This window comes from Acanthochromis polyacanthus, chromosome 21 (genome assembly GCF_021347895.1).
Source record: "Acanthochromis polyacanthus isolate Apoly-LR-REF ecotype Palm Island chromosome 21, KAUST_Apoly_ChrSc, whole genome shotgun sequence".
In the NCBI taxonomy this organism is placed as follows: domain Eukaryota; kingdom Metazoa; phylum Chordata; class Actinopteri; family Pomacentridae; genus Acanthochromis; species Acanthochromis polyacanthus.
In genome coordinates, this window is record NC_067133.1 from 7958428 (window position 1) to 7980276 (window position 21849).

General features: G+C 40.0%; 1 protein-coding gene across 2 annotated transcripts; it reads left to right on the top strand.

The window, feature by feature from the left end:
• Window positions 1-158: 158 nt before the first annotated feature.
• casc3 (casc3 exon junction complex subunit) lies at window positions 159-18131 on the top strand. Of its 2 annotated transcripts, none has more exons than XM_022199995.2 (12): window positions 159-376; window positions 3177-3201; window positions 6165-6220; window positions 6387-6659; window positions 8185-8333; window positions 9175-9351; window positions 9556-10418; window positions 11081-11254; window positions 13917-14015; window positions 14097-14266; window positions 14765-14969; window positions 15281-18131. In XM_022199995.2, the coding sequence occupies exons 1-11, from the start codon at window positions 191-193 to the stop codon at window positions 14909-14911; spliced, it is 2319 nt and encodes a 772-aa protein (XP_022055687.2). In that variant the 5' UTR covers window positions 159-190; the 3' UTR covers window positions 14912-14969; window positions 15281-18131. The 2 variants fall into 2 exon arrangements, with proteins under 2 accessions (XP_022055687.2, XP_022055689.2); XM_022199997.2 differs by having other exon boundaries at window positions 6414-6659.
• Window positions 18132-21849: the final 3718 nt, after the last annotated feature.

Below are 21849 nucleotides of genomic sequence, written 5' to 3' on the forward strand. Positions count from 1 at the left end.
TCTGCAGGTATTTATTAATTTCGTGTCATGTCATCTCATGTCATGTCTCTCTGTGGAGACACTAATAATTTCCAGGAGGTAGCAGTAAGCAGCACTGATCCTCCTGAATCCGCTCTGACGCCTTCACGAAGAAGAACTCCGCTACCCACAATCCTCTGCTTCTTCCGGTTCCAACCATTCGAGTCCTAAGATGGCGGACCGGCGGCGAAGGAGGAGGCGCGCGTCCCAGGACAGCGAGGACGATGACGAGTCCGGTTCGGGTTCGGACAGCGGGAGGTCGGGCTCCCCGTCCACCAAGGCCCGGAGCCGAGAGCCGGACCCGGCGGAGCCCACGGCCGCGCGGCCCGAGGCGAAGAGCGACGTGGAGTCCGAGTGTGTGAGTAGCTAGCCAGCCGAAGCTAACGTTAGCTCGCCGAGCTCGGGGCTCCGTCTCCCGGCCGGGAGCTGTGACACACACCGCTGCCGTTAAAACTTTTACCGGTAACCGAGCCCCCGCTGCGGCTTGTGGAGCGGAAACTAGCTGGAATTATTTTCCCGGTGGACATGTTGGATTCTCTCGGTGCTCCGTTACCGTTAGCTTGGAGGAAACTAGTTAAAGTTAGCTGTTCAACGGGGAGGTTAGCTGTCTGGACCAACACGGTACCGGGCTGTCTGAGATTAACCGTTTAACGGGTAGTTCGGAGTGGTTCGTTTTACCGCCTCTCTGCTGTCTGCGGTCGGAACCGGGACGAAAAGGCGCCAGTTGGAGCTAATTTCCACGGCGTCAGACCTGACATCAGGCCGGTGTGGAGCCAGAAAATGACTTCAGCTCATTCACAGGCTTTAAGGAAAGCACCAGAACGACTAAATGAAGGTTAAATTCAAAGATTACAGTCCAAAGATAACTGGAGGAGAGAGAATTTGTTTATTTTAGATATTAAACTCTCTGTAAATGATGCTGATTATCGTCTCGTTTCCAGATATGAACAAGAACATTAAAGAATACAAGACTACAGTTACTGATTATCATCATAAACATACTGGACCACGTTTAGAACTTCTGTTTATATCTACATTTAAGCATTTTACTGCCTTATAGCTGATTAATACCAGGAGAGAATAGATCTGATTAGGGTTTAATCACTTTCAACATGTTTATCGAGGTACATAAGTGATAACTTGAAGGCTGAATGTGTGAACTGAGCAGTTTCTGTTTCAATTTTCAATCTAAAGTCCTGCTGCTCTGTGAAAACAGAACAAGAAGTCAGTAGGACACAAATTCTGAAACGTTTAAAAACACAGCCCGCAGTTCAGCCGAGAGTCCCACAATTTTTGCCACGTCGTTGTTGGTTCCAGCTGAGTCACTGCTGGCTTCATGTCTGCACAAAGGAGCACCGAATTTGTATTTTTTTTACAGAATCTGTTTAGAGGGAATCATTTGTTTGTTGTTAATTTTTAAACGAGACAGTGGAAATGACTATTTTTGTAGTTTCTGGCTGATAAGTGGTGTCATTTTGACATTTTTTAAAAGGTATCATGCCTTTACTCAGTGTTGATAAACCTGTAGTGTTGTTTGACCGACCTAAGAATGTCTGAAGCAGCTTTACCTAAAAACATCATTTATCAATCCACAGATAAACCCATGCTTATCCATATATTTGTGTTTTAATCACTATTGGAAAAGGATGAGAGGCTAGTATCAGTAAAATTTGACTCAGGCTCAGTCATAAAAGTGGCTGCAGATTAATGTTCAGTTGTTTTCACTGTTGATGCTCACTTGTTGAAGATTATTTCTGATAGCGGTTAATAATTTCACACATTTACTGTAGTCTGTCTCCTTATAGTCCTGAAGCCCAACGCGTCCTCACCGCATCTACCAACAGTCTAAAAACTAAAAAAAAATGCAGAATTTATTGTCACATAAGACAAGAACAAATCTGACAGATGTTTTACCTGTTTACTTTAGAATGATTCATCTGTTTTTATAACCAAATAATCAGTCGACTAATTGGTTTAAGTTATTTTTTAAGAACAAAAACGTCGAAATTTAGTGTGAATATTTTCTGCTTGCTTTCCTCTGTGACAATAAACTGAAGAACTTTGGACAAAACAAGACACTGATCCACATCCTTTCACCATTTAACCACTCTGACATTTTAGAGACCAAACAGCGGATCGATTCATCCAGAAAATAATGAAAGTACCGTATTTTCACGACTATAAGGCGCACATAAAAGTCTTAGATTTTCTTCAAATTGTGCGGCGCGCCCTATGGTGCAGTGCGTCCTGTGTGTGTTGTTGTTGTTGTAAGGCGGACGTAGACCAGGTGGTTTTTTCCACGCATCACCATCGCTGTTGATCTGTGACTCTATGCGTGCCCATCTCACAGCCGATGTGAAAAAACAAGTGAAGCAAATGAACTCTGAGCTTGCTGTCATTCCGGGAGGCCTGACAAAGGAACTCCAACCGCTGGACATCGGTGTGAACCGGCCGTTCAAAGTAAGGCTGCGAGCGGCGTGGGAGCGATGGATAACCGATGGAGACCACAGTTTCACTAAGAGTGGAAGGCAGCGCCGGGCGAGTTACGCCACAATTTGCGAATGGATTGTAAATGCTTGGGCTAACGTGTCTGCTGGCACTGTTGTTCGAGCTTTCGCAAAAGCCGGCATCATTTCCGAGGCGCCGCACGGCACGGAAAGTGACTCTGACAGTGAAGAAAGTGAACCTGGCATGTTTGATGGAGGTTTAGCGCAGCTGTTCAATTCAGAAACAGAGGATGAGGACTTCCATGGGTTTGATTGATGACGATTACCGGTAAAAAAAATGTGAATACCAAACTCAGTTTTACTCCCGCTCTATTTTTAAATACGCACACTTGTATGCTTGTGTGTGTTGTTGTAAGGCCGACGTAGTAGAGGACACCATGAGAACGTTAAAGGGGGAAGTGTGGGCGTGGATTGTATATAAAACCCTCGCCATATAATCAGGTGCGCCTTATGTGTGTGTTAAATACAGTAATGGCACACATAACTGAGACTGCGCCTTTTGGTACAGTGCGCCTTTTGGTCGTGAAAATACGGTAGTTAGTTTGTCCTTCACAAGCAGAGCAGCGATTTTCAGCCTGAATGAACTCTGTTTGGAAACATGCTCGGGGTGTTTCTGATTGCTGTGCTGATGTTGTGTTTCTGTCGTTGCAGGAGAGTGAAGATGGCGTCGGAGAAGGTGAGAAATCATCTACATGTACAGAACAGTCACATGAAAGCAGTTTATCGTGGCTCATATCCAGTTTTAAGACACAGCAACACTGGAAACCTTTATTTTAATTCTCTGAACTCCTCTCTGGGCGTCTCATTTTTCTACACGGTGGTTCATTTTTTTTAATCTGAAGCTTTGTGGAAACAGAACAACATGAAAAGGGAGAGAGAACTCAAAAATGTCTTCTGGCTGTAATCAGAAGAAGGAAATACTTTTTAGATTTTTGTACTTTAGGACAGCATGTTCACGGATGTTACCAACACTGGAAAACGAATGCATACTGCACATACTATAGATCGGATTATTTATTCCTCACCAGCCAAGTTCACATTTAACTATTTAAATTTTACTATTTAAGTTTTAGAGCCTCTGCAATCCCAGTTTTGTCTCCTTATTTGTATTCTTGTGTAGGGCTGCAGCTAACGAAACCTCGAGTAATCGTCTGAGCACAATATGTCATCAAAAGCGGAAGTGAGCGCACAATCCAACATAAATCAGCGTCCGACCGGAACGCGGAACACAGACGGACGTCGGCGCATCATCGTACATATATTATGTATGCACGATGCAGCACGGATGTCCGCGTTTAGATACAGCTGTTTAGTAAACGCTAGGGCTGGACCCGAATATCTGGATATTTGTTCGCTACGGCACTATCCGGATATTAATTTGGTATCCGAATATTCCCCCCACCCCCACCCCCCGTCGGACGTTACTGGGCGGAAAGAATATGCTGCGTTACTGTCTTCCCTCCGCCTTCGGCCCACATCGGCACTTATCGGCTCATCTCATCATGTGATCACATAAACATATACACAGATGTCGATGTGATCACTCCCTCCTCCCCCCAGACGAAAATATTCAGAGCTCGTCTCTTCCCTGCGCCTTCTTCTTCTTCGGCTCATTTCGACTCCTCCATTCATGTTTGTAAACACCACCCGAATGGCCGTGTGGCTGCAGACTCTGACGTCGCGCTTCACTTCGTTGCATAAACACAAGACAAGATGCTGAAGACAAAACGAAGGCAGTGCCACCGCCACTTACCACCCCCCACCCCCTCCGTCGGACGTTACGGGGCGGAACGAATATTCGGATATTCGTCTTTAATAGGGCCCGAATATTCGGAGGCCAGAAACCACTTTTCGGGCCAGCCCTAATAAACACTGACATCCGTGTTTACGATAGATCGCGGATGTCCGCACTGCATTGTGCATGCATAATACATGCAAGATACAGCGCCGATGTCCGTCCGTGTTCCGCGTTCTGGTCGGACGGTGATTTCTGTTGCATTCCGCGCTCACTTCCGCTTTTGATCACGTACCCTATTCTTGTGGCTCATTTTTGTCTAAGTGTCCTGTTTTGTCACTTTGTGGTCATTTTGTGTCTCGTTTTTATAGTTTTCTTCTTCTTTGTGTTGTTGTGTCTCTTTGGAAGACATTCTGTTCGTTTTATGATGGTTTAGTCTTGTCTTTGCCATGTTGTATCTTGTTTGTTTTTTCTCTTGTTTCATTTCATAACTATTTAAATTTAGATAAAACTATTTAATTTTTAGAGCCTCTACAATCTCAGTTTTGTCTCTTTATTGTTGTGGCTCATTTTTGTGTTGCGTTTTGTCTCTTTGTGATCATTTTGTCTCGTTTTTTTGTAATTTTCTGTCTTTTTGTGATGTTATTGTATCTCTTTGGGAGACATGTTCCTTTTGTGGTTGTTTACTGTTGTCTTTGTCGTGTTTTGTCTGTTTGTTTGTCTCATCATTTTGTGAGTTGTTTTGTTTGTTTTTGTTCTCAATTATGAATTGTAAATCAAGAAAAAGAAACATTTCTTAATTATTCATTTTACAAAAATGTTAAAACCTGGAACCATCGTGTCCACAGAGTTTACCAACGCTGGAAAACAAATGCAGACTCCACATACTATAGATAAGATTGATTCCTCACTGTGGAAGTTCACATTTAACTATTTAAATTTAGATTTTACTTTTTAACTTTTAGAGCCTCTTCAAGCTTAGTTTTGTCTCTTTATTTGTATTCTTGTCACACTTTTTTGTCTTTAAGTGTCCCATTTTGTCGCTTTGTGGTCATTTTGTGTCTTGTTTTTGTAGTTTTCTGCCTTTTTTGTGTTGTTGCTTTTTGTCTGTGGTTGTTTGTTCTTGTCTTTGTCATGTTGTATCTTGTTTGTTTTGTCTCTTGTGCCATTTTGTGACTTATTTTCTTTGGTTTTGTCCTCAATTGTGAAATGGAAATCAAGAAAAAGAAACATTTCTTAAATATTTATTTTACAAAAATGTAAAAATCTAGAACCACAGTTGTTACCAGCACTGGAAAAAAAATGGAGACTCCACAGACTCTGAGACGTTTCATTTTTTAAAGTTAGTTTTGGTCGTTTGCTGCGTGTTTGGGACAGTTTTCACTCTTTGTGGTCATTTTGTGTCTCATTTTTGCTGTTTTGCGTCTCTGCAGGACAGTTATGGCTCTGTTTGGTTGTTTTATGTCTCGTTTTTGTTGTTGTTTATCTCCTTGTGGATGTTTTTGCTTGTCTTTATCTTTTTTTTGTTTGTTTGTTTTTGTGTGAATTTTAAGTAGTTTTTTTTATATATAGATTTTGATTGGAGCAACCTGATTATTTTTGGCAAGTATTTAAGCGAGACATGAAGAATAAAGTGCTTTTAATGATACATCACAATTCAGATTTAGTGAATTTTCCTGATAGAACTCAGACGCGATATGTTCAAGATTCATTTAAAAGCTGAAAATCCAACTATTCTTTCTATTTTTACAGTTTCTGGTTGATAAATGGGGAATTTTTGGCATCTTTTCAGCATTTTCAGTCTTGCTCACGGGTTTTGGGGTTCAGAGGATTAAATGCTGGTTGCAGTTGTTGGTGCAGAATCTCTTTAATTAACTTGTGACATTTTTCTCTGTTTTGTGCAGCCGTCCTCTCGGACTACGACAGTGCAGATCCGGAGGAAAATGGATCCCATTCAGAGGTAAAACTCTTCAACTTGTCTTCATGATGCTGTTTGTTTGTTGCTAGAGTAAGTAGATCTACACGTATAACCAGCTCACAGACAGGAACAGCCTTGTTGTTTTCAGTTTGTTGTGAATAAATGTTGGTCCTGGCTTGGTCTAATCTCTGGATTGTGTGTCCGTCAGGAGGAAGTAAACTCTGTGTTCCCTCAGGGGGCGGAGGAGGAAGAGGAGGTAGAGCAGTTCAGCGATGAAGAAGCTCCGGCAGCGGCCAGCGAACCCAAACCTGCCGGTGCCGCCACCACCGGGCCGACGCCGGGGGCGGAGGAGGAGGAGGTGGAGGAGGCCGAAGCCGAAGAGGAGGAAGCTAAAGGAGATGGAGGAGGACGGAGTAAAGAGGAAAACAAAGCCGAGGAGAAAGAAAACCTGGCAGGAGAGAGGCAGAGTGGAGACGGACAGGTAAGACCTCACCTGGTCCACCAGATGTTTTTATGGCACAAAATGGAAATTCATGAAGATACTTGTGAAGTTTTTGCTTCATATATTAAATATTTTCTGCCACTTTCACCAGAGTTTTTCTTACATTGAAGTAGGGCTGGGCGATAAATCAATTTAATTCGATTAATTCGCCTTTTTAAAACCTGACGATTTCAAAATTTGCCAAATCGTAAAATTGAGTCGAGCTTAAATATATAATAACAATACAGATTCTTCTTCTGCCTTTCACGATTTGTGCGCTGCCGTTTGCTTCCGTCTCTCATCTCCTTCCACCAAAACACTCACATCCCCGTCATGGCGGACAGAACAGCAGACGAAGAGTTGGTCGCGAGAAAAGGGCCTCATGTTACATCGATTATATGGAAGTGGTTCGGCTTTGACAAAACTGACACAGAGCAAACTACAGTCATGTGCAAGGTTTGCAAAAGTACTGTGAAAACGAAGAGTAGCAGCACAACTAACCTCTTTCAGCACCTCCGGCAGAGGCATCCTAAAGAATGGGAAGAGTGCTCGCAGCTACGGGAGTGCGGCATGGCTAGCACTAGCCATAGCAAACAGACCGCAAAGAAACAACAAAAATCGGTTAAAATCGTAATCGTCCAGGATGGCTAAAAAAATCGAGATTTTATTTTTTGGCCATATCGCCCAGCCTTACATTGAAGTTTGAGTCTGTTGGAACAACAACATCTGAGGAACTGTTGAAGATAAAAACCTGAAATTTTCTCTCTTACTATGTAAAATTTAAAATTTTTATTATTGTAAAGTCGCAGGCTTGATACCAGCTCCCTCCTGTCAATGTGTTAAAATGTATGAGCTGCAGTTCCAGCAAGAATTGCCCAGTTTTTCGAATATTTGGATACCAAAATTAATATCCGCCGTAGCGAACGGATATTCGGGATATTTGGGTCCAGCCCTACTATTAAGGATAGAAACCAGAAATTTTCCCCGTTATTATTTCATCATGTCACTGATTCAGAATGAAAGAGACATGAATCGGCAGCAAAAATGAGACTGAAAACAACAAAAACAAACAAAAGAAAGTCAAAATGAGAAAAAACAACACAAAGCAAACAGGACACAAAATGACAGAAGAAAAAGCAACCACAACGGATACAGCTGTCTCAAAAAGACATGCAACAGCATCAAAGAGGCAGAAAGCAACAAAAACGAGACTCAAGACGACCACAAAAACCAAAAGGACAAAATAAAAGTACCAAAACAGGACATTAAAAGATGAGTGACACAAGCGAGGCCAAAAACTACCAAATAGAGACGCAACTGTCCTAAAAAGACACCATAATCTCACACTATAAATAGATGCAAAATGTTCCCAAACACACACAAAGCAACCAAAACAAGACTCAAAACAAAACAAGAATTTAATGATTGATATTGATGCTGAGTATTGCGTTTATGGCTGCTGCGGTGATAAAATAAAGTGTTGAATTCATCTTCAGAGATTGTTGTATTTTCTGTGACTGATCAGGAGTCCACAGACGATCCGGAGACGAAGGCCGGAGGGAAAACGGGTCAGCAGCTGGACGACGACGAGGACCGGAAGAACCCGGCGTACATCCCCAGGAAAGGTCTGTTCTTCGAGCACGACGTCCGAGGCCACGCTCAGGAGGAGGAGAGGTACCGACGTTTTAATGTTTAAACAAAGAGATCTGTGTCTGTTTCGTACCAAACATCACTGAATTTGTTCTTTCAACCTTCTAGAAAGCCACAGAATTAGTTTAACATGGAGACAAATTACTGAACAAACTCAAAGCCTCCAGATTTATGTCACTTCCTGTTTTTGTCCAGTTTTTATGTGACATTTTGACAGTTTTCTGTCTTTGTGGTAATTTTTTGTAGTTTTTTTTGTCGATTGTTTTTATACTCGTTTGTGTTGTTTTGTGTCTTATTTTTGTTTTGTGTCTTTTTAGGACGGTTGTGTCTCTTTGAGGTTGTTTCTGTGTCTCATTCTCATTTTTGGTCTTGGTTTGTGTTGTTTTTCTTCACATCCTACAGATATTTAACTGTATTTACAGCCTCTACAAACTGAGACAGTTTATTTTAGTCTTTTAGTTCCCAGTTTTGGTTATTTTTTGTGCGCTTGGGACGTTTTTTTTTGTCTTTGTGCTCATTTTGTGTCTATTTTCTCGTTAATTTTATTCTCATTTTAGTCATTTTGTGTCTACTCATCACAGTTATGTCTCTATTTGGTAGTTTTTGGCCTCACTTGTGTCACTTTTGCTTTGATTTTTTCCGACATTTCTGTATTGTTTTGTGTCTTGTTTGTTTTGCATCTTCTTTGTTTTTGTCTTTTTTGTTTAGCTTTGTGTCTTGTGTTTCTCATTTGTCTTTTTTTCAGTTTTGTGTCTCTTTACGACAGTTGTTTTTGCTCATTTTGTCTGTTTTTAGTCTCTTGTGCTGTTTTTACTGACTTAAAGTTGGAAGTTTTCATCTTTGCCTGCGTCTTATTTCCTCTCAGGCCTAAAGGCCGTAACAGGAAGTTGTGGAAGGACGAAGGTCGCTGGGAGCACGACAAGTTCAGGGAGGAGGAACAAGCTCCGAAGAGCCGCGAGGAGCTGATCGCCATCTACGGATACGACATCAGGAATGGCGGCGGCGGTTCAGGAGAGCGAGCGTTCAGACAGCGCCGACCCAGGTCAGCTTCATTATGCATTTATTATGTTTATCAGTCTGTGGGTGGAAATACAGAGTTCAGGACTGATGTTGGTTGCATGATCAAAATCAGTCAAAGTAGAAAAATAAAATTAAAGTATCTTTTATGTCAGTTTTAGTCCTTCAGATTCTGTCCAACTGATGGTTTGTGGTTCTAAACTTTAAATTTCTGTTGTGTGTCCTGCAGACAGAGTTCGTCTCCCAGCAGAGACAAGCGATGGAGGGACGGAGACCGACCGGTCCGGTCCTGGCAGACTGGACCAGGAGGTCCGACCCGAGGAGGAGCTGCTCCACCTTCGTCCATCCACCCCTCGTCTTCCTCCCTGCTGTCGGCTCAGCGTAACTCCAACCCCTCCAGGCCGCCGCCCTCCCGCAGCAGGCCGACCCACCAGAACCAGCATCAGAACCAGCTGCACCTCCAGCCTCAGAACCAGTACCGGAGCACCGAGCCGCCCCAGATGCACCGAGACCGACCCAAAGCCCAGTCGGAGACGGCAGGAGAGCGAGCAGGTCGGGGAGGGCGAGGCGGTGGGTCGAGAGGAGGTCCGTCTGTGGTCGTCGAGGACGTTACAGTCAGCAGCACCGCTGAACCGGACCTCAGCCCGGCAGCCGTGACGACGGCAGCGTCCCCTCAGCCTGGATACCAGACGGCTTCTCCCAGACGTCAGCAGCAGGATCAGCGAGGCGCCGACCGGTCCGGTTCGGCGGCGTCCTCCTCCGACCCCTCCCCCCAGTCATCAGCCGCACCGACCAATCGGGAGGCTTCTCCTCCCGCCGAGCGGCCGGTGGAGCGGAAGTCGTATTCGGCGGCCCGCAGGACTCGGTCCCGACCCGCGGACCTGGGCAGCAAACAGGCGTCCGTGGAGGAGTCGGGGGCCGGAGGTGGAGCCTCATCCCCTGGCAGCACAGGGGGGAAGGGCTGGACGGGAGGAGAAGGGCCGGGCCACCAGGGAGGACTGACCGAGCTGGACCAGGACTTGAACCGCCTCAGTCTGACCCGACAGAACTGGAGCCAGAGCCCAACGTCCTACATCCGCTCAGAAATGAGAGGTGAGTCTGTGCAGGTTCACTGGTTAGTTAATAATCAATCGATTAGTTATCAGCTGCTGGAGAAAATATACCACAGAAATCTGAAGTAAAAGATTTTCTGACATTTTACAGAAAAATAAACTGTAAAACATGAACATTTTATTTATATTTCCTGTCATTGTGCAGCTTACACAGCTGAAAAATAGTAAATGATTGTTACATTAAACTACCGGCAATATCTGATAAAATTACCCAAAAAATGTTTGAAAAAAATCTGCATTGTAAGAATACAGTGTTTAAAAACAGCCTTTTGGAAATGAGCCACAGGAGTTTCTGAGGGTTTTTGTTCTTCTACCTGGCCTTTGAGTCCAGAACTGCAGCTGTTTGGGCCAGAAACTTGGTAAGACTCAGTAAAAATCAGTAAAGCTCAGTAATGCTTTGTAAAACACAGTGAAATGCAGTAAAGGTCATAAAAATGCAGTTAAAACTCAATATAATGCAGTAAAACTCAGTAATACTTAGTAAAACGCAATAAAATGCAGTAAAGCTAAGTAATGCTTCATAAAACTCAGTAAAACTCAGTAAAGCTCATTAAAACACAATAAAACTGAGTATAGCTCAGTAATAATAGTAAAAAGCAGTAAAACTTGTCTGCGGAGTAACTAACTTCTGTCTCCATCCAGGCATTCCCAACGCCCTGCACCTCCCCGGCGGCCCGCCTCAGTTCTCCAGTATGGACGAGATGGGCGTCGGGTCCAACCGGGCCAAACGATACTCGTCCCAGCGCCAGAGAGCCGTTCCAGAACCAGCACCGCCCATCCACCTGGGAGTGATGGAGGGACACTTCTACGAGCCCAGTAAGACCAGAACATGGACCCGCATCAGATTCATTCACCAAGTATTTGAACGCATCAAACCAGTCTGATGCTCAGACACGAAAAATAACATGAATTAAAACAACAACGACGTTATAAAAATGCTTCTGCAGATGTTTAAGTGACAACAACCAGCTTCAAATTCACCTTCGCAGTAAAATAAAGCCTTTAGAAGTAGAAACACGTTGAAAGAAAGCAGCATTTTGATTAGACCAGCGCTCGTTTTAGACGGTCGCCAGTTTGCCATTTGCGACTAAAAACGTCGCAAATGGCAAACTAGCGACCGTCGAAATCGAGCGCTCGATTGAGCTGAACCGTCTATCATGTTTTCTTCATGGAGGCAGCCACTTTGTATGATGTCATCAAACTGCCATGATTCCCGGCGACTGTCTAAATCGAGCGCTGTAGACAAACCATTAAAATTGGAAGTATTTGGACAGAAAGTGATATTTTGATGGAATAAACCTTTAAATCTAAAAATCTTTGGTCTTTGGGTGGAATAGTAGTATTTTAATTGAAAAAGCCTTTAGAACTACAAGTACATTGACAGAAAGTAGTGTTTTGATTAAATAAACCATCAAAATTGGATGTATTTGGATGGAAAATAGTATTTTGGGTGGATTGAAAGTATTTGGACAGGAACTATTATTTGATCAAATCTAAACCTTTAAGTCTGAACCTAGATTTAAAGTTTTATTCTAGGCATACATTGACAGAAAGTAGTATTTTGATAGAATAAAATAGTATTTTGATAAAGTAATTCTTTAAACCTGAAAGTAGTATTTTGATCAAAAAAGCCTTTAATGCTGGAAATATGTTGACAGAAAGTAGTATTTTGAGCGGGATTAACATTTAAAATTGAAAGTGTTCGGACAGAAAGTAGCATTTTAGTAGCCTAGCCATGCTAGACAACCCAGGGCAACGAATTTAATTCTCTGCCAGGGTGGGTCTAGTTACCCTCCATAAGGCTCGAGGCTGGATTCTCCTAAAACTGGCCGGACAAATCACCATGAAGTGTAGAGTCAGAAGGCGGGCATAACGAAGTGACGACAGAGGCGCGACGATTCTGAACAACTAGGGCTGGATCCAAATATCCGAATATTCGTTCACTACGGCACTATCCGGATATTAATTTGGTATCCGAATATTCGGACCTTGAACCTTAAAAATTGCAAGTGGAGAGAAAGTGATGTTTTGATAGAGTAATTCTTTTAACCTAGAAGTGTATTGACAAAGTAGTAATTTATGTGGAATAAACATTTAAAATTAAAAGTATTTGGACAGAAAGTCTTATTTTTAGTGGAATGAATCTTTAAATCTAGAAGTATGTTGACAGGAAGTAGTATTTTGATGGAGTAAAGTTGAAGAAACGTGTTTGACTCCTTCAGTGTTTCCTCCAGTTGACCAGAGGAGGTCAGCAGATTCCAGCTCTTGCTGTGTTACATAAATGTCTTTGATTTTACATGTTTGACTTTGCTCTGCTGGATCATCCTCTAATGGAGGCAGAAAATACGTTTTGGCCTCGAAGTGAATCCATTTTATGAACAGAATTAATTAATTAAATGACTCCCTGTCTGTCCGGATTCTTAGAAAAGTCTGAACATGTTGACGTGAAAGTGAAAGGAAAAAATTATCAGTTTTTATACCCGGTAGAAGAATAACAAGATGAAAACGCAGTGTCTTTCAGAAACCAGCAGTTTTTGCAGCAATAAATCTACATGTAATCGCTGGTGCTCATCCTCAGATGGTGACATTCATTAAGTCAGTGTGAAGTCGTTCTAATGAGGCAAACTTCATGCTTAATATATTAATACATTCATATACATCTACAGAAGTCCTACTATGTCCTGAACTATGTACAATTTTTAATCAAATAGACCTTTAGAACCATAGCTCATTTGTTAGGAAGTACTATTTGGGTAGAATAAATCTTTAAAAGTAGAAATATGGTGGAAAAAAGTAGTATTTAATGGATTAAACATTTAAAACTATAAATATTCGGACAGTCAGTAATATTTTGGATGAAACAAGCATTTAATACTACAAGTACTTGGAGAGAAATTACTGTTTTTCTGGAGTCAATCTTCTCAAAATTAGAAGTATTTGGACAGAAAGTAGTAATTTTAAGGAATAAACTCTTCAAACTGCAAATATTTGGACAGAAGAAAGTATTTTAGGTGAAATGTACCTTAAACTGTATGCACTTGTTTACAATGTAGCATTTGGGTAGAATAAACCTTTTCATTAATTACAATTATGTGACGGAAGTATTTTGGTGGAATGAACCCTTAAAGCTACAAGTACAATAAATACTATTTTGGGTGGAATAAATCTTGAAAAATGTAAATACTTGACAAAATAGTAATTTAATGGATAGAATGTAGTATTTTGTTGGATTAAACCTTTAAAACTGTAAATATTTTTGATACAAAGTAGTATTTTGATGGAATAAACCTTTAAAACTAGAAGTATGTTCACAGAAACTAGTATTTTAGGTGGGATGAACCTTTAAAGTAGTGTTTTGTTGGCACAAACCCATAAAACTACAAATACTTGTACAGACAGCAGTACTTTGTTGGATTAAAACTTCCCTGCAGTCAGGTATTTCCGACTTTAACTAACTTCCTGTCTCTTCCTGTCTCAGTGTCGTTCCAAGGACCAATCTACGCTCACAGTGAAGGCCCCGCCCCCATCCCGCCACAAGGCATGCTGGTCCAGCCGGAGATGCACATCCCCCACCCCGGTAGGTGTACGTTAGTTTCCTCTTTGGTTTTAATTTTTATTTGTGAACGTTTCCAGATTAATTTTGTTCACCTCCATCCAGGTCTCCATCCCCACCAATCAGGCGGCCCCATCGCTAACCCCGCCCTCTACGGAGGCCCGCCTGTATCTCTGTCGCCGGGGCAACCACAGCAGCTGCTGCCGCCGCCGCCTTTCTACCCTCCGCCAGGCGTCATGACCTTCCCTTACCCCGCCATGTACCCAAGCTCACAGGTACGCTGAAGATAAAGCAGTATCACAACACAACAAACAAGACTGTGTTCTAAGGTGCTTTGTGGTGTTTCTGGAGTGTTTTTGGTATTCTCAGCTGTGTTTAGATGTTTTTCAGGTGGTGTCACATGTTCTCAGATGTATTTCAGCTATTTCTAAGGTGTTTTTCAAGTGTTCTAAGTTGTTTTCAGGTACTCTTCTGATGTTCTCGGGATTTTTTTAAGCTTCCGAGATCAGAGGAAATCCAAAAGGAGCTTTGGATTGAGGAGTTCTCTATTTAATATTTGTACGGTCTTAAGAGATGACAAATGTTGGGAATTGGCGCTCTATAAATAAATTGAATTTCAGGTGTTTTTAAATGTTTTAAGTTGTTTTTAGGTATTCCCAGGTCTTCTTTAGCATTCTCTGGTGTTCTTCAGATGTTCTTCAGGTGGTGTCAGATGTTCTTAGATGTTCCTTTGGGGTTCATCTGGTGTGTGTTTGACCCGATCTGTGTTGCAGGGTCAGTCCCAGGTGACCTACGGAGGTGTGACGTACTACGACACGATGCAGCAGCAGGCTCAGCCCAAGCCTTCGCCGCCTCGCCGAACGTCTCAGCCCGTCACCGTGAAGCCCCCCCCTCCTGAAGTGCCCTTCGCCTCAGAGTGACTCCGCCCCTCAGCCCTCCCTCACCTGTCTCAGCCTCACTCTGATCCAGGAATTACAGGTGAGACACTTAACCTCTGTTAGCATCTCTCCTGCTCTCTGTTCTCGTTCATTCTGGTTATCTTGTAAATTTCAAGATGCGATAAAACTTTAGCAAACAAAGGAGCTGCTCTAGGAGCTGGGTGATTCTTGAAGGGATTGCAGGTGTGATTGTAGATATGATTGCAGGTGTGATTTCAGGTTGTACACTTCATTCTTTGTTCATTCTGTTTATCTTGTATTTTATTATAAATACTCATATTGCGCTTTTACTGCAATAAAGTTGAATCTGATCTTCAAAGTTAAAGCATGTTTTCCTTTTCGTGTTTGCAGGAGCGGGGTAGGAGGGTCGTGAGGAGTCGCGGTCGCCACTGGCAACCAACGCCGGCGAGGGAGGGCGGGACTAACGGACGTATGGACAGGTGGACGGACTCTGCAGGTGACCCACAGCAGCACTGGTGGATTAAGACTTTATTTTCTATTCGGTTCCCTCTTCGTTTCCAGCCCTGTAGCAGTCGGACTGTCGCCGGTTCGAATCCCGCCGACGTGTCTCTGAACCAGACTGTCGAGTTCAAACCCTTTAGAGCCGTCGGTGCTGTTAAAGTCCAGTTAAAGTATTTTCCTTTTTTCACGGTGAACTCTTCTGTTGGTTTCCAGCTATGTTAACGGTTAACGTGTCATTTTCATCGTTTTAAGAAGAAACTGAATTTCCGAGCAGTTTGAGGATGTTTGAATCCGACCAGGTGCTTCCACGAGTCTCCGTCACGGCAGGTATCGGTTAGTTTTGGATGTTTTTTTTTTTTCCATCTACTTTTCAGTCGTTTCTTTTCTTCAGCGCTGCAGACTCACCTTCAGCCTTTTGTCACGATCATTTAAATCTCTAAACACAAAATAAATGATTTATAATATAGATGAAAGTTCTTATTAATGTATGAACGGCTGTGACTCTTCCTGTGGACAGTGATGCAATTATAAGACTTAAAACCTACATTTATTCTATGTCGTTTATTACAGAGTTGATCAGTGTTCAGGCTGCAACTAACGGTCATTTTCCAGGTGAGTCGTTCGGCTGTTTGGTCTGAAATGGTGAAAAATGTGCATCAAATGTCTCGTTTTGTCCAAAGATGCCGTCACAGAGGAGGAAAGAAGTCAGAAAATATCACAGAATTTACAGTTTTTATTAAAAAGTTCGTCAAACCGATGAATAAGTTCTCAAAATATTTGTGGATTCATATTAAATTCAGCAACTAATTGATTAATTAGTGAAATAAAAATGTTTCTGATGAACGCAGAAGCTGAAGAGTCATATTAGACCTGAAATTTATTTATTTTATTTATTTTTTTAACATTTTCTGAGGAAACATGTTTAATTTGTGGCGTCCAGCTGCTCAGATTTGAGTATTCTGACCTTTTCTTGTAGTTTCTGGCTTTAAACAGACAGAAACTCACCAGTGCAGTGATCATATTTATGTTTCTGCAGGAGTAAAAACCTCAAACTGAGATCACGTTTTCTCTGCACGTCAAACCAACCGGCAGTAATTTAGACGAGCGATTTAACATTTAGGTCGATTATGTGGCTGCAGGATTCTCTGATTGGACTTCTGACGGAAACTTCAAAGTATTTTCTGACATTTCACAGACAAAATTCACAATTTCTGTATTAATAAGCATCTCAAACATGTAATAAATGCAGTTATGAGGACATTTCAAGGTTTCAATCATCGATTAGTTTCCAACTGTTAAATTAAACTGAAGATCTTTGGATAAAACATGATTTTACACCATTTTATTTTTCTTTAATCAGTCAAACAACTACTCGATTAATGGGAAGATGCAGCATTTAGTGCATTAATCAATAAGTTGTCAAATATTTCGTTTACTGTCAACCTTTTTTCCAGCTTCTAAAATGTAAACATCTGGTTTATTTCCTCCCCTGGGCTTTAATCCATTTAATTTTTCACTACTTAACACTTTTATATCAAAAACTAATAAATAAATCAAGAAGATGCGACGGTTAATTGTCAGTTATTAAATTAATTGACAATTATTTTGTGTTTATTAAGAAAAATGGTCTAAATTCGGTGATTGCAGCTTCTTAAATATGAATATTTTCTGTATTTTTCCTCTTCTGTGACAGTAAACGGAATATTTTTGTGGCTTTAATCCACATTTTTCACCATTTTTTTACATTAAACAAGTGATAAATTAAAGAAGAAGGTGCAAAAATTAATGATTAAATGAAATAGTTGTCAGTTATTAAATTAACAGACAACTATTTTGTGTTTTACGTTATTAAAAACCGTCTAAATTCAGTGATTGCAGCTTCTTCAGTGTGAGTATTTTTGTTTTTCTTCTGTGATGGTAAACAGAATATTTCTGTGGCTGTAGTCCACATTTTTCACCCTTTTATTAGTTAAACAAGCGATAAATTAATGAAGAAGATGCAATAGTTAATAATTAAATCTAATAAAAGACAAATATTTTGTTAAACATTATAAAAAACGTCTAAATTCAGTGATTGCAGCTTTTTCAGTGTGAATATTTTTCGTTTTTTTCATTTTTTTTGACGGTAAGCTGAATAATCTGACGTTTTTCAGACCAAACTGCTGAAAATCGGTTGCGGTTCTGTTCACGGTGTAGAAACTCGACCCTTAAATCCACGTTTCTGGGCTCTTCTTTCCTCTCGAAGTCGGTTTTGTTCGTGATGATCAGAGTTTGTAAAGTTGCACAGAAGCCGGTCGGAGCTGCTGGTTCGTTTCTCGTCGCTGTACATAGAATCTAAAATGTGTAAATAAATAGAAGAAGCCTGAGAGATAAATAGAGCCGTAAACATATTCTAATGAACTTCTAGCGCTGCAGCTTCTGACTACGAGCATCGGCAGGGACCTCGAATGTTAACGAGAAGATTTAGAGGAGCGACGACAGGAGCTGTGTGGCTTTAGCTCTCGTTTGTTTCCCCGTTCTGTTCTTTCTAACGCCGTTTTCTTTATTTTTTTATTCTCATTATTGGTAGTAGACGCAGCGGTTTGTGTTGGAGATTTATCGTTTGTTCTGCAGAAATCGGCTGTTTTCGGTTTGAAGGTTTCCAGAGACGTTTGTTAGAAGTTTGTTTCTCCTCCTTCATGTTTTCTGTTGAGAATGAAGCTCGTAGTTTTGATGTCCGATTAAAGTTTGTCTTTCTGTCCTCAAAGAGTGATTTTTGTGAAAAACCGAAACCCAGAAACTAAAATGTTGAACACACATTTCACACACGACAGCAGACCTTCAACCCTTAATCAGCAGGTACCAGAACATTTTCAGTTTACGGCCAAAAAAAAAAGCATCAAATTTGCAAATCTGAGCATCTTGATGCCACAAATTTAGACGTTTCTGCTCAGAAAATGACCAGAATCAATAACTGATATGAATCTTGAGTTCCACTTCAACTATTCTGATAATCGACTGATCAATTTGAGTAATTTTATTCTATAAACAGTCTAAATTGTGTGATTTCAGCTTCTTCAATGTGAATACTTTCTGGTTTCTTTCCTTCTCTGTTACAAGAAACTGAAGATCTTTGGACAAAACAAGACATTTGAAGAAACTCTGATCCACATTTTTCACCATTTTCTGACGTTTTATGGACCAAACAACTAATTTATTTATAAAATATTCAAATTCTTGATAAAATGTCTCAAAAATGACTGAAAATGTCTGAAAATGTTTCAATAAAATGTCAAAAAAGAATAATCAGAATCATATTACAACAAATAAGCAGATTGTTTTTTTTCTCCAGGAGGGAGATTTCAAACCATTAATTGTAGAATTGTCAAATATTAAATTAAATACAAACTACTTTAATTATCAGTTTATTTAACTTAATAAAAATCAGTTTAACTTCAGTGTTTGCAGCTTCTAAAATGTGAATATTTTCTGATATTTTAGAGACCAAACAGCTGATCAGTTAATTTTGAAAAATGTGCTTTAATCAAACCTGTCACCATTTTTAAAAAGTTCCCGTTCAAAGCCAGACAGATGAATTAATCCTGATTTTCAGCTCTGCAGGTTTTAGAAATTTGTGAAACGTTTTTCTCCACTTTCTGACATTTTATCAACCAAACAACTAATTTATTCAAGAAATATTCAAATTATTGATAACATTTAAAAAAATATGACCTAAAATGTTGAAATGTTTTAATAAAATGTGTAAAATCGTCGACAAAATGAAAAATATTATTGCAATGTTTTTTTAAAAAAAAAAAAGCTGATAAAATAAAAATAGAGAAATAATCACTAGATTTTAGAATCGGTATGAAATTCTCAAACATGTTCTGGCGTTTTTCACCAAACGTCTGATTGATTCATCCAGAAAATAATCACCGCAGCTCCAAAAACTGTTTCTATTTTTACATATTAAGTCTGTTACCGGTTTGTTTTCTCTCTCAGCTGCTGCAGGATTTATTTCATCGGTTAAACATGAATATTTGTTCTCACGTTTGGTTTTCTGGCTTCATGACGGAAGCTTAGTTTTAGGTTCTTCGTATCCAGGTTACCATGACGACGGTGATGAAGACGACGGTTTTGTTTGTCGTCGTCCACAGGATCAATAAAGAACATGAAAATAAAACTGTTTGTCTTCATTTGTTTTTTTCCCAAATGTGAATTAGAATCGGCCTTGATTTTGTTTTCAACCTTTTTTTTTTTCAGGTTTTAAACATTTCTGAAAAATTTGCATCTTTTACAACCGTTTTGTCGTCATTTTTTTGTGTTTTCTTCATCGGTTTATGTTTCTCTAGTTGTCTTGTGACTTTTTGTTGTTTTTCTTTTTTTCTTATCTCTCATTTTTTCTGCTTTTTCTGCCTTTTTGACATTTTTTTAACATCTTTGTGTTTGTTTCATTTTGTCTCTTTTTGGTAGTTTTGTGTCCCTTTGTAGCCATATTTTGTGTATTTTGTGCTCATCTTACATCATTTTGTGTCTTGTCATCTTGTGTCTGTGCTTGTTTTGCATCACTTTTTTGCGTCGTTTTGTCGCCATTTTCAGTGTGTTTCTCTCATTTTCTTGTGACTGTGGTTGATTTGTTTGTTTTTTCTTGCCTTTTTTGCTCTTTCGTGCTTGTTTTGTCTCTTTTTTGCTCATTTTCTGTCTCTGTAGCTACTTTACATCTTTTTTTCACATTTTTTTACATCTGTTTGTGCTCAATTTGTGTGTTTTTGGTGTCATTTTGTCTCTTTATGGTCGGTTTATTTTGTCTCTGGTTGCTTTGTGGTCACATTTTGTGCTCATCTTACATCATTTTGTGTCTTGTCAGCTTGTGCTTGTTTTGCATCTCTTTTTGCATCTTTTTGTCGTCACTTTGTCTTTCTCTCATTTTCTTGTGAGTCTTTGTGGTTGTTTTTCTTTTTTTCTTGTGTTTTTTTTTTTTTTTTTTTTTACTTTTACTTTTTTGGGTCATTTTGTCTCCTATGGTCATAATTGTGTAGTTTTACGTCTTTATGGTGGTTTTGCATCTTTTCTTGACGCTTTTTGTTTCTTTTTTGCATCTTTTGTGTGTTTTTTTTGTGGTTATTTCATATCTATTAGTGGGTATTTTGTGTCTTTGGTAATTTCCTGTCGTTCTTTGATCTTTTTGTGATCATTTCACTTCTCGTTGTGCCGTATTTGCCTTTTTTGAGACTTTGTCATGATCATCATCTCTGTTTTTTTTTTCTTGTTTTTAGCTTATTTTCTTTTTTATGTTAATTTTATGTTGATTATTTCATATGTTTGTGGCCATTTCCTGTCTCTTTGTGTTCGTTTTTGCCTTTTTTGCAACTTTTTGTGATCATTTTGTGCCTTTGTGTTCGTTTTGCATGATTTTTTCTAGTTTTCTGCATCTGTTGTCTTTTTAGTGTCTTTGGTTGTTACGGTTACCTCAGAAGCAGTCTGCTGACAGGTGATCCAGGTGATTAGGGAGTCGTCCAGGTGAGGATGAAGGTGTCGTTTTACTGGAACATGCTGCAGCTGTTACCTGACCTCGTTCTGAACAGAAACCGGGTCTTCATCTTTTCATCTTCATACAGGTCGGTGGTGCTGAGGTGTGTGTGGTCGTTTTATGATCATCTTGGTGTATTTTGTGTTTGTTTTTAGCATCTTTTTCGTTTAGTGTTTTTGATAATAATTTGTGTGTTTTAGTGGTTAGTTTGTGTGTTTTCCGCATCTCTTTCTGGTTGATTTGTTTTATGTTCATTTTGTGGCTCTTTGTGGTTATTTGGCATCTTTTCTCTTATTTTTTGCATTTGTGTTCGTTTTGTGTTTTTTGTTTATGGTCTGTGTGTCTAAGTTGTTATTTTTTATCGTTTTGTTGTTTTGTGTCTTTCGTGTGTTGTCTGTGGTTATTTTTGCATCTGTTTGGGCTCATTTTGTCACTTCACTTCTTTGTAGTTGCATCACTTTGTTTTCATTTTATGGTTACAATTTTTCTTAATGTTCATTTTGCATGTTTTCTGCATCTTTTGGTGATTATTTTCTTTTTTTGGTTAGTTTTGTGGTTATTTAACATCTTTTGTCTTATTTTTTGCATCTGTTTGTTCATTTTGTGTTTTTTGTTTACAATTTGTGTGTCTTCGTGGTTGTTTATCTTTTTCTGGTAGTTTTTTTTTGTCTCATTGTTCTGCTTTTTTTGATAATTTTCTTCTGATTTGTTGTCTTATGTGTTTTTCTTTTTCGGTCGTTTTTGCTCTCTATTGATTCTCTACTAACATCTGATCACTATTGATTGCCAATACGGATCGATACTGATCAGACGCCGCTCCTTCAGACTTCCTGATCGATACATTGATTATCTTTCACTCTTCGCGGTGCTTGGTAAAATCTCGCGGTGTTTCCTGCTGTCGTCAGGGATATTTTCATCTCCATCAATTTTTACACCGCTGGACTCGTGG